The following is a 13612-nucleotide window of genomic DNA, read 5'->3' on the forward strand; positions in this document are numbered from 1 at the left end:
GAGCACTTTTTATATTCATTAGGACACTCAAAGGTTAAACAGTCCCACTTTATATACAGAATTCTTTTGTTTATCCCATTACTTTTCTTCTCCCCTTCCTTTGTATCAATAATGATTTTTCTTTAAATGCTCTTTCTCCATTTATTAATATTATCATGAGCAGTAGTAGTGGTAATAGTAGCTGTGGTTATTATTATTGTAACCTCTGCTTTTTGCTTTCCTTCTTCAATAGTTTTCTTCTTCATCCCTAGTGCCACCGTATGTTTGCAAAGTTACATGTGTGTATATGTTTTTCTAAATTAATTTGTTATAATTTTTGAACATGATCCAAATTTCCTTCCGACATTAACGATGCCGAATTCACACAAGCCCGAAAAAGGCTGAAGGGAGCCATTACCAACTTCTCTAGAGGTCAAATTTTCATCAGTGTGGATTCGGTAGCAAATTCGGCTCAGTGGAAATGGGGGTTTAACATTTGGTATCCCTTAAAGGTTACTCTGCTTTTAAAATATAAATGTTCACTTTTAAACAGACAAATAAGCAGACAGGAAAACTTAACTACTGCTGATCGTATGCAAATGTCTGTATTTTAAAATTGCAGCTTTGTCATTTATTTTCCTTAAGGAAAAGTACTGTGTAAAGATGATACGAGGGTCTTAAACCCAATTCCAACAGCAACTAAACCTAAAACCAACTTCAAAAAGACAAACAAACAAACACTGTTAAAGATCCATACAGGTAAGTCCATATTGTCTACATGTCAGATACTGGCTATATTGGTGCAGTTTAAGTCCAAATTCTCTGGTATGGTTCTAAAGCGGGTTCTCACACTACAGCTTTTATAACCTCTCTAGAGGTCGAACACTTGTCTGCAGAACCATCTACTAAAGCAGCAGTTCAATTTTCTGCTTGGACAGTTCACAAGTCCAGAGCAAATTGATCAGGTGCAGATTTGAGAATCACTGTTGGTTCATCTTGGCAGTCTCGGCTTTGATGAGTGAGATCAGCTCCTGGTTTATGAGGAACACGAAGCGAAGGCCTGCGATCTGGAAAAAGTACGAAGCACTCAGGGTCACAATACATGAAGAGGTTTTTTTAATTATAAAATTCCAACTTAAAACATAAAAAAAAAAAAGAGTGCAACATCTAGAAACAGGGGGTAACTATAATTTAAGTCATTTTTATTCCAGTGTTTAGGCCAATTAAAAGCCATGTGCTAATAACCAAACAGCTTCTTTTTGCTGCATGGCCTAAATTTGACAAAGATGCTATTGGTAATTCTGAACAGGCTCTGTGGCCGTTCATAATCTTTCTTAAACACGTGCAGGTTTTTAATATGTCAATTTCACAACTATACATTTATTCTAATAATTGTAGGAAATTGTGACGACTAGGGCTAAAAAGATTCCTTGAGCAACTCGAGTAATTCGATTAAAAAGATAGATTGAGGCAAAAATCTTCTGTCTCGAAGCTTCTTTTAATTAATTTTAAAAGCTTGTGTCATGTTTTTGTGTAATTATTTGTTTGGCGTGACACAGCGCGCTTCCGGATGCAAGCCGCCAGTAAACAACGACAAGGAAGAGATGCCTACGCCACCCACAAAGCGGAAGGAGGCGCAAACAGTTAGCTGTGTATTGATTTGAGGAAGCGTGTTGGTATGGGCTGCAAAATGGAAGGGAGAGATGAAATTATATTCAAATTTATTTTAATGCGTGTCTTAGCTTTTTGATACTTAAAGTAATTTGAAATACATTTTTTTTTTGTTTTTGCATCTGAGAAAAGGCTTTAAAATAAGAATCTAGGGCACTGTAACGCACTTAATTTATCTCAGTCAACTTAAAGCTATTTTTTTGTATTATGGATAATGACAATGTTTATTTTTGATAAAATGCTGTATGAATTTAAAGAATAAAAGTGAATTTTCCTAAAAACAAAAAAGGTGAATGCTATAAATCTTTAAAGATCACTCTATAGTTGAACAGACATGTTCAACTATTTTCTAAGTAAGGCCTCCCTTATTTACTTTTAAGTAAAGAATTAGCAATCTATGAGTTGGCTTTATTAATAAGACTAGCTATATTAGGTGAAATATGTACGTCACCTAAACATATATGCATATGGGTCTCCTTAAATATTTGATGTGAAAATTTGTTGAAATTCAGTTGAAAAATATTGATTTAAAAATAAATGTACATAAAAAAAAATCCTTGCAGTCCTTGGAACAAAGTTTAGAGTCATTGGTGTCTACTCACTTCTAGCACGGAGTTGTTGTTTAGTTTCCACTTGTTACCAGTCAGGACTGGTCTGCCATCAATATAGATCGGCCTACGGCCTTCGTTCACAATGAAGAAGTCACCATTGTTTTTGAGCTTGATGATCCCTACAGTTCAAATAAACCACATCACAAAATCTCAATTACCAGATTTTCTGAAAAAGGTGATTAAATAAAAAATAAATAAAAAAATAAGCATCAATTCTAAGATACATAAAAAAACAGATGCAAAATCATAGCAAGATGTTTTATTTTAGCTCAGTACCCTGTTGTCTGGAGATTTTCCACGCCGATCCCTCTAAAGACAGATCCACGTCTATCTGTTTGTCCTTGGTAGCACGGCCAAGGGTGATCTAAGAGGACGCAGACAACAAAGGTTTTTTGTGGTTATAAAACCAATAATAGAAAATCTAAGACAATTTTGTATTCGATCTAAACGAAAAAAAAAAAATGAAAAAGACAAATGAATAGAAAACGAATGAAATGCAAGAGAAAAAAAAATACATTCAAATCAAACCGGGATTTATAATTTCATGAGCAGAGAAAAGAGCAGTGAAAAATGTTTTAAAGAAGCCCTTATGTCTCTGAATGACGATCCCGGCTGAGATGACTGGAAGCCTAGTGCAGTCATTCCTGTGAATGTTCTATGAGTGGAAAGCGTGATGCTTGATAACGGACAGATATGGCGGCGTCAACGTGTGCATTTCCGAAATTTTACGTGCATGTTGGATACTGTAAGAGCTCTCTGCCTCCGTATGGCACAGAAGATTACTAATCTGATATGAGTTAAAGGAACATGTTGACTTGGAAGGCCAGGCAGTCCAAAGATGGCTTGGGAATACTAGGAAAATTTTTATCCTTATGATATTTAATCACTAGTGAAACGCTGGGATAAGTGCATTGGTGTAGCAGGGGATTATAGAGAAAAATAAAGGTAATTTTTACTCCTATATTTTTCTACACAATTAAAAGTGCTGGTTTGACCTGAATGCTTCCCATACATAAAGAGAGGAGAGCGTCAGACTTACCTCTCTTGACCTCATAAGGTATCGGACCATGCGTCCTCTCAGTGCAGCCAATGTCTGATTATCAAAATCTGGTGAGTTCATACCTGTATATAAATGACAAAAATTTAATACATAATGCGGGGGTAAGAAGGTTGTATAAAGTCAAAATACAATTTGGCATATGCTAAAATGTCATGATTATCTGTTTGGTTGATTAATATTACTCCCAATATGTAACTAACCAGTGATACTGTCCACCAAGACCTGCCAGCGTGGGAGCTCCTGCTCCAACTGCCTGATCTCCCTTTTCTGGTGCCGATCTGCAACCATCAACTCTATACAGAGAACAGAGATGGCAGAATTAATCGGAAGATAGGGGATGGGCAGGAAGAGCAAAAATAAGTTTATAATTGATTAAAAAAAATGTGACACTGACTTACCATGCTCCAGTACTTCATCCCTGCTGTCCCTAATTTAAAAACATCCAGTCAGTACAACAATGTAAAAAACAAGAAAAGGAAAATAAACATAGGCTTTAGTCTTATTTTAGTATAACTGAGCAAGAACAGGTAAATTACTTTATTTGAAGCATTGCAGACTTATTATTAAAGCCAAACTTTGTGGAAGCTCCAGTTCTCTAGTACCACATATTTAAATCTATCCAGCGGATTTGAAAGACTTGTATGCATTGAGTGTGACGTGTGTTATTTACTTCAGCTTGGAATCATCAACCATCTGCTCAGCATCTGAGAAGTTAAGAACCTGATCTGCTTTAGGTAAAGGTTGAACTGAAAAAAAGAAGGTGGAAAAGTGTTGCCAGAGAGATCAGCCAAAAATCTTGGGTAAAAAAAGCATTTAAGAGCTTTTAAGCATTGCATGCTTACCACTTTGGTCATCCAGTAAGTAGTACTGTTTAAGCAGCTGCCAGTGCACCAGTAAACTCTTGGCAGTGCGTGAGGGGTAGAAAACGTTGGGGTGCTTATTCAGCAAGTCCTGGAAAACGTCCAGTTTTGGTTGACTGTTCTGCTCAAGACAAAGAAAATGAAGAAATTAGTGGCTAAATCATTAACATGCACAAATGACAACATGGATCAAGCAAGAAGAAAAGGAAATATCGAAAAAAAAAAATTCTGGAAACGTGTAGAGCAGGTTTGGCAATTCAGTCAGGAAAAATGTCACTCAACACACGTAAACATACTCGATACTCTTGACCTATATCATTAACAAACACGAATAATGATTTACAGTGATATAGTAATATTTCAGTAACACAGCTACAACAGGTGTTTTGTTTACATTAGTAAAACATATTCATACAGTATTTGTCAGATGTGGACAAAACAGTAGCTCTGGCATGCTGTCGAGCTAACAAACCAACGGTACATGGGCTTATCTGTTGTTTTTATATTAATCATTGGCCAGGGGAGTAGCTACTTCCTTGGCTGCTGATAAGGCAGTTACCAGCAGGTTTTTTTTTTTTCATCTGCGCTACAGACATACTCTCTATTATAGCTGCCACTGATTTGATTTAATCTACTATAACTTCATGTTAGAATAACATATCCTCCAACTGTTTTACAAAGTTTTCATTTCTGCAGCTAAGTAAAGCTCCAAAATCCCACCACCTGCTAGAGTGGATTTCTGGAATATTAGTGTTTGACCCAAAAGGTTTTTGATGTAACCAAAGAAAACAAATCCCTCATTTATTATTACCTGTCACAGTACAAATCAATACACAGTACAATAAATTTTTCAAAAAAATGAAAGCTGAGTCTGTTATTTTTCCTTCTGTCCAGATTACATGAAAGAAATTTGATGATAAACTGATTTTAAATTAATTCCAATAAGATTTGGACTGGCAGTCTGAACAAAGCCATGTGCAAACATATGAGAGATTTTACATGACTTATTAATAATTTGAAAATATTTCCAGCTCTACAGACATGGCCAAGAACTATTTTTATTACTTGGATAAATAAAACATCAGTAGTCAGTATAAAATCACTTGGTTTATTCCAACATAAGGAATGTCTATGTATTATACGCATCATATACAGTGTTGTGGGATGCTACCCTAAAAGTAACTAATTAATTTTTAAAGACAGTGATTTTATAAAATGTAATCAGTCACATCACAGTGTTACTTTCTGATAAAAGTAACTACTTAGAGTACTTTTTCACTGCAGAAAATGAAAACTCTCATGCATGTTGTTTTAGTCAAGACCTTTATAATGATTCTACCATCAATTGATCCAGATTGTAGCTGTTGCTGTTCATCACATTTCACCACAAGTTTTGGTTTCCATCTTTTTTTCACAGTCAAAAAGAATAGGTAGGATGACTTTCACACACACACACACACACACACACAAACACACACACACACAAACACACACACACACAAACACACACACACACAAACACACACACACACACACACACACACACACACACACACACACACACACACACACACACACACACACACACACACACACAAACACACACACAAACAAACACAAACACACACACAAACACACACACAAACACACACACAAACACACACACAAACACACACACAAACACACACACAAACACACACACAAACACACACACAAACACACACACAAACACACACACAAACACGGATTGGGAATCACTTCTGTCTGGCTCACGGATTACATAAATTGTCTCAATAATGGATTACATTTTTGACAAAGTAACTAAATAACCGAGTACTTAAATGGCGGACATAACACATTAGATTACTCGCTACATTAAAAAAAAGCAATCTAAGTACTCTAACAACTACTGTTACATCCAACACTTATCATATATTAATATATATTATCATGAGGAATGATTATCTACCATTTATGAATAGATTTACAAGCACAGAGTGTTTCACATTTACAGGTTAAGAATTTAAATCACTAAATCGCCTCTGCACATTTGTAATCCAAAGGAAACATTGAGTCTCTAAAGGAAAAAAAGTTTAATGCTGTGGTACTGCATTCTTTCAGGCTGTCTAATTTCTAGTCTGATATCTGATAAACTGTTTTCTACTCTGGCCATGGGAACATGTTCTGGGCGAAAAAACCTGCTGACTCACAGAGCTAATCTTGGCGAGCAGAGCCTCCTCGACTTGGCTGAAGAGAGCTTTGCTCTGAATGGCGGCAATGGCCTCAGGGTGGAGCTGTCTCATGGCCTGCCACGCTAGCCTGCAAATATCATTAGCACACACACACAAATAATTAAAGATACATTCAACTTGGCACACTGTCTGCAGTTCTTATTTTCTGCCAACAGAAAGACACAAAATTATTTTATTTCCTGTAAACTGTAAGGGTTGGAAAGAACAAGTTTATTTTGGAAGGCCTTCTTTTTAACTGAACTTACTTGGATATCACAGGGTCGTAGAGCAAGGCATACCACCGCTCCTGAATCTCCCTCAGCGTGAAGCGGCAGCTGAACTTCACTCCCAGATGAACTGAAGTAAGATCAGTAGTCTGAAAAGCAACAAACATATACAGAATATGGTATGTGCACACAAAAATTATGTTTTTAAAGGAAAAAGAAGAACTAATTAACTGTGTAAAAGTTTTGAGCCACTACAAATTTCTTCATATTTTGTTTGTTTGGAATTTAATAAAGAAATGAAGGTCAAGACTTTTCACAGTACTGTATAGTACAATGTCCTTTAAAAAGTATGAATATAAAAGAAAAGAAAGGATTTGTTTGTACATTAAACAGGACGTGCTCTTTCGAATATATATCTTGACGTTTCAAACACTGGAGAATCATGAAAAAAGTTTTCGAAAATGGTCCCTCAGTCTGTCTGATTTTGTCATAGCATCACGCAAAGATGGCTGGCCAGAATTTAATGAAACTTTGCCAATCCTTCGGTATTTGCTTTGCTTCAGTTAAATCTGTGCCACAAATGAAATTAAAACATTGAGTTAAAGGAACGTCATGAGCAGTTGCATGTTGAGCATGTGCCAGATTACGTCACAGCAGTCAGCGCATTTTTGGAAAAAAATATTGGACAAAAACTTTTTTTCACTTAAGGTTGGCGTGGCTATGCATGTCACTTAAGTCCCGTTTACACTGCAGGTCTCGATGCCCAATTCTGATTTGTTGCATATATCAGATTTTTTTGACCGTCTGTTTACACGTTCTTTCAACTATGACCCATATCCGATTCAAGTGTTTACTCTTGCCATACCATCTGAAACATCGCGCATACCTAAAGGGAGGTTCTTGCAGAGAAGAAGTCGCAGTTTAATGACGTACAGAACACAGTGCCTCAAGAAATCTGATCTGTCAGTTTACACGACAATCACATTAGCACATATCTGATGTATTTCCACATATGAAGGTGGCCTGAAACCGATCTCGAAATATCGGAATGCATTCGTTTTTTCCTGTTTACATGGACATAGAACATATCCAATATGTATCACATATGAGCAAAAAATCGTAATCTGGTCACATTTAACCGACAGTGTAAACATAGCTTTAGAAGAATACACATAGATTGTGCAAGTAAATTTAGGAGTAATCTTTGACTCCACACTCTCCTTTCAGCCTCACATTAAATCTGTCACTAAATCTGCATTCTTTCATTTACGCCGCATTGCTCAACTGCGTCCCTTCATCAGTACCAAAGATGCTGAAACTCTTATTCATGCATTCGTCTCATCACGCATTGATTTCTGTACTGCCTTTTTAATTGGTCTACCTGCCAGCTCCATCTCCAGATTACAATATATTCAAAACTCTGCAGCTAGAATACTCACTCATACCAAACGCTCTGCTCATATAACCCCAATCTCGTCTGATCTCCATTGGCTCCCAGTTGTCTACCGTATCAAATTAAAAATTCTTCTACTTGCTTTCAAATCTATAAATGGCCTAGCTACCACTTATCTTTTTAATCTGCTTGCCCTCTACATTCCGATTCAGTTTTTTTGTTGTACCTCGGTACCGCCTCTTTTCAATGGGTGTTATTCAGTGTTATTGCTCCCAAACTTTCTCTCTACCACACTCTCTCCGTTCTGTTAACATCTCCATACTTAAATCTTTACTCAAAACTCACTTGTTTTCCGAATGTTACACTTGAATCCACCTGTCCTCTGCATGTTTTTTTTTTCTGTTTGTTTGTTGACTGTTTTCTACTCATTGTAAAGTGTCCTTGAGCTCAGGAAAGGCGCTATATAAATAAAAATCAATGCCTGTTTATTCTGCCTGTGGGAGGTTTTGTCTCATACTGTACGTTCTGAAACTGCGGCTCTAAGAAAAGCAGTTATGTGGACCGTCAAACTATAGCAGACCAGCCGTTCCATGCAGAGTTCTGCTGTATATTATATCTGATAAACTGATCTGCTTAATTTTAGCTTTAATCTTTTAACTATTTCTAGAAACTCCTTACTCATCAACGACGCGTAGGAACTTCATTACTAAATAAGATTATAGGGTCTTTTTATTTATTTATTCATATTTATCAAAAAAAAAACTATCTACATATTGTACATAATAAAGTGCTAACCACTTTATCTCTTAACTAGCTAGCAGATATAGCATGAGTAACATAAAAAGGTACTGATGTCTGTCTGAGGATTTCACCTTTTAAGTGAATTTAAAATTTAAGTAATTATGTTTTAGCTTTTGCTTAGATTTGGACTTTGCATGTGTTTTTTTTTCCTCTCACTGCAAATTCAAACACACAAACCAAATAAAATTCAATCAACAAATCTTCTACTTTCTGAGAGACTGTTGTGAACAGTGAGATTTACTGCATTAATAGTATACATTAATTAATTAACAGTATGGATTGTTATAATAGGATTATTAAGTTCAACAGGAAAAGGCGACATGATCGGCTCTTTGCATAACTGGCATATGAGCAAAGATTAAATCAGTGTATTCACTGTATCTGCCATCGTTTCCTCCATGCTCAAACAACAAGGAACCTTTGGAAAATTTATTTAACAAAATATGCCAATTTGCATAATGCTTGCATGTATTGTATTCCTTAAATTATCATTGCTGTTGTTATCATTATCTTCTTTGTCTTTCGGCGGTTCCCATTCAGGGGTCAAATCACCTGCCTCCATCTAACCCTATCATCTCTTCTCTCACCCCAACTAACTTTATGTCCTCTCTGACTGCATTCATAAATCTCCTTTTTGGTCTTCCTGTCTCCTGTTTGGCAGTTCCAACCTTAGCATTCTTCCATTGATATATTCACAATCTCTCATTTGAACATGTCTAAACCACCTCAATCTGGCCTGTCTGACTTTATCTCCAAAACATCCAACATAAGTTGTCCCTCTGATGGGACAATGGGAACTTATGCTCGTGATGAACCTCAACATCTTTAGCTCTGCTACCTCCATATCTGCCTTCTGTCTTTTCTTCAGTGCCACTGTCTCTAAGCTGTAGAGCATCTCTGGTCTTGTACACCTTTCCTTTCATTCTCGCTGATACTCTTATCACACAACAAACCTGACACTTTTCTCCACTAACATTTTTTTCTATCAAATCTAATCTTGTACACGCCTCTTCACCTCCTTTACACACTTACCATTACTCTGGACCGCTGACCCTAAGTACTAAAGTCCTGAACCTTCTTTACCTCTGTTCCCTGTAGCCTCACCATTCCACTTGGGTTCCTCTCATTCACACACATGTATTGTGTCTTGTTGAGGCTACCTTCATTCCTCTGCTTTCTCCACCTCTCCAAATTTTCCTCCACCTGTTCCATGTTCTTGCTACAAAGCACAATGTCATCTGCAAACATCTTTTTTCAATGAGACTCCTGTCTAACCTCATCTGTCATCCTGTCTATCACCAGAGCAAACAAAAAGGGGCTTAGAGCATATCCTTGATGCCCACCTCTACCTTGAACTCTTTTGTTGCACCTACAGCACATTTCACCACTGTCTTACAGCCCTTATACGTGTCCTGCACCACTCTAACATACGTTTTCTCTGCCACTCTAACGTTTTTTCTGCCACTCCAGACTCCAGGTATGTCAACAGCCTTTCCACTCTTCATCCTCTTCAACGGCCTCCTCACCTCACACTTACTAATGTTTGCTACTTCCTGCTCCACAACAGTCTCCTCTTCTACTCTTTGTTCTCTTTCATTGCTGTTGTTATCATCATTATTATAAATGTAATACATAGTTGCTAATCAGTTAGAAAAGAATATTTTAATGTTAATGGCCAATGTTAAATCTCAATTAAAACCTGGCTACTTCAATTTTCCTTGTTCCTTTCTTGCTAGTATTATGTAAAATTAATACAATAAGTGTTCAAATCAAATTGTGACTTTGATTGTGCATGATAACAGAAGACAGTAATAAAAGTAAATATAAACAAACATTGACTGAACTAAGAGGACGTTATGAGGTCCAGAGATATGGTTTTGACACTCTCCACTCCCTTTGTTATGTATGCGAGGCATTCAAGTCCCACTGGGACTTTGATTGGGCAGAATAATAGAATAGGGTTAAGAGAGTTGAAAAAAAAACTTTTTTCTCTGTAATCCTGTGCACTAATGCACTTATCTCAGCATTTCTTTCACTAGTGTGTAGATACCATCACAAGGTTTATGTTACGATGGCATGCATGTGGACCCTAGATCTGGGATGTAACAGTTTAAAACACTGGCTTTCCAAAAACACTTTTAAGGGCTGTGGAAATGGTCAGGAAGGTACAGGGATGTGGCAATAACTCCCAGATTTTTCCTTTCTTATTTATAACAGAGTACAAAATATCTGAACTGGATGTTGTTATGAAGTGTTTCTGACCTGCAGCACTGCGTTAATGAGCAACAGGTCATCTGTGGGCTTCCAGCGTCCCAGGTCTTTGGTGATCTGCAGAGGCTGTTTGCTCTTCTTTACTCGTTTGGTGATTGGGGAAGGTGCGATCACCATGGTGAGTGGAGGTGTTAAAGATGTGCTGGACTTGGAAACCTGATAAACGTACAGAAAGATGTATTTTTGTTTAATTATGGTTACAACAGGGCTGTATACTGGATCTCATCAACAAGATATGGGTTCATCCAATAGAACATGGAAATTATTATGTAAAATTTAAATCTATTAACACTATTAATATCTGGTCAGGATTTAAGGAGTGCAGTCCACAAGTAATGAACTTACAGTTAAAGAAATAAATTTGAAATGTTTTAACAAAAGGTGCCAGTGTTTTGTACAAACAGAAGCATGTCTTCTGAAAGCATTGTAAGTTTCTAAGATACACAGAATTCCCATATATTTATCGTAAAACAATACACACCGTTGATGTTTAGTTTGCATACAGCCTGTTTTAATGCTCCAGTAGCAATGTCATCTCTACAATGTTGGCATGTTTGATTATACTTACAACAAAAAAAAAGAACTGGAAATGAAATACCTTAAATAAGGGAAATTATCAAAAGATTGGAAATAAACTGTTGAATTAAAACTGGTGAAAAACAAAACTGCAGTAGTATGTCAGGATGTACAGTATATTCAATACCTTTTTTTTCTCGCTGGATGATGGCTCGGCCCCAGGGCAGCGGATCGGCTCGATGCCTGGTGGGCCTTTAACTCTGCTGGAGGATTTAACCAGACTGCTCTCAACTAGCTCATCATCAAACTTTTTCCTCTTGATGGACCTGTAAAACAATGGATGGTTGTATACTGATGTGACAGTTTAAGGATAAGAATAAATACTTACATAAAAACAAAATTCAAACAGGAATTTAATATGATTAACCAAAGTTACACAACCTTAAGTGAATAATTATTTCACTCAAAAAAAAAAAAAAAAAAAACATTATTAAGGGGCAACAATATGAGGTGATACACAATATAGCCAAAAGTTAGTGAACACCTAATATTTGCAATAATTTGTATTTTATTGTACTCAGTCTACAGTGCCCCTAGAGGAGGAAGAGTTGAAGGCCTTTTAAAGGGCTTAACAGTAGTAGCTTGGTGGTGCTGGGGCTCGATCTGGCCAACCTTTTGATTGGTAACCCAAAGCCTTAACCATTTTTCCCGCCACTTCCCCAATGCTTTATACTTTACATTGCTATGAAAAGGTATTTGCTCATGTTCCTGATTTTACTTTTTTTGATATTTGTCACAAAAAATGAAATCAAACAAGTTTTAATATTACAATATTTAATATTTATGTATAACATTTTATATTTTAATATTACACAGATTACACATGTAAATACAAAATGCAGTTTTAAAATGTTTTCATTTATTGAGGGAAAATACCTGCCAAACCTGCCTGGCTCTATTTATAAAAAATATTTTTTATATCCTATATTTTATATTTTGTTGTTCTATTTTTCTCTGCAGCCAAGTTTTTCCATATTTTATTCTTTTTCAATTCCCTAATATTTTTCTCATTGATAATTTAGATTTTAAGGTCACGAGTGGTCGTATAAGCATTTCATTGCATATCTTATTGTGTATGACTGCGCATGTGTTAAGTAATCCTGCTTTTTTATTTATTTATTTCAGTGTTCCAGTTCATCTTAGACAGTCAGTGGAGCTAAAGTCAGGTCCAAAATTGGCAAATCGTGTCTTTATGTATTGAAGTGTGATGGTCAAGTGTCCATACATTTCTGGATCTTTTTTTTTTTTTTTTTACAGGTCCAGAAATGTATGGACACTTGACCATCACACTTAAGTGAAACTAAGAGCTACAGACCTCCAAACTTCATGTGGACTTCAGATTAGCGCGTAGAAAGGCCAGGGAGCTGCATCCAAGCTTTACATCACCAAACCCAATGCAAAGCATCGGACGCCACCATTGGACTCTAGAGAAGTGTAGACGTGTTCTCTGGAATGACGAATCATGTTTCTCTGCCTGGCAATCCGATGGACAAGTGGGTTTGGCGGTTGTCTGATTGCATTGTGCCAAGTGCAAAGTTTGGTAGAGAGGGGATTATAATGTGGGGTTGTTTTTTAGGAGTTCGGCCACTTAGTACCAGTAAAAGGAACTCTTAATGCTTTAGCATACCAAGACATTTTGGACAATGCTTGTAAAAGGCAGGTGAGAGGATATTTATATTACTTTAGAATACTAAAATACATAATTCTTTTTTATATAGTATTCTATATATATTTGTTTGTATGTATGGCAGCTGGTGTTTGTACAAGTAGTCATGCTGTCCAGCTAGTGTTTGCACAAGTGGTCATGGCACATGGTAATCATGTGCTTTAATGTCATCCTGTCACATGCATATCACATGCTTTCCCCGCAGAATGCAACAGTACACGCAGGTAATGGTAGCACACAGGCTTCAGGATCTCCACAGGAGCACA

At 36.6% G+C, this 13612-nt stretch overlaps 1 protein-coding gene across 1 annotated transcript in view; it reads right to left on the minus strand.

Annotated features, from left to right (window-relative positions):
- Window positions 1-554: 554 nt before the first annotated feature.
- mcrs1 (microspherule protein 1) overlaps window positions 555-13612 on the minus strand; it is a 14244-nt gene continuing 1186 nt past the window's right edge. The window contains exons 3-14 of the mRNA XM_053484414.1: window positions 11808-11946; window positions 11096-11260; window positions 6679-6788; window positions 6392-6500; window positions 4164-4302; window positions 3992-4067; window positions 3720-3748; window positions 3522-3614; window positions 3301-3383; window positions 2538-2625; window positions 2253-2380; window positions 555-1046 (exon numbers count right to left, since the gene is read on the minus strand). Coding sequence (XP_053340389.1) covers window positions 960-1046; window positions 2253-2380; window positions 2538-2625; window positions 3301-3383; window positions 3522-3614; window positions 3720-3748; window positions 3992-4067; window positions 4164-4302; window positions 6392-6500; window positions 6679-6788; window positions 11096-11260; window positions 11808-11946 — 1246 coding nt within the window. The 3' untranslated portion in view covers window positions 555-959. The remainder of the gene's footprint in view (window positions 1047-2252; window positions 2381-2537; window positions 2626-3300; window positions 3384-3521; window positions 3615-3719; window positions 3749-3991; window positions 4068-4163; window positions 4303-6391; window positions 6501-6678; window positions 6789-11095; window positions 11261-11807; window positions 11947-13612) is intronic.

The sequence above is a fragment of the Clarias gariepinus genome, chromosome 23, assembly GCF_024256425.1.
Source record: "Clarias gariepinus isolate MV-2021 ecotype Netherlands chromosome 23, CGAR_prim_01v2, whole genome shotgun sequence".
Taxonomy (NCBI): domain Eukaryota; kingdom Metazoa; phylum Chordata; class Actinopteri; order Siluriformes; family Clariidae; genus Clarias; species Clarias gariepinus.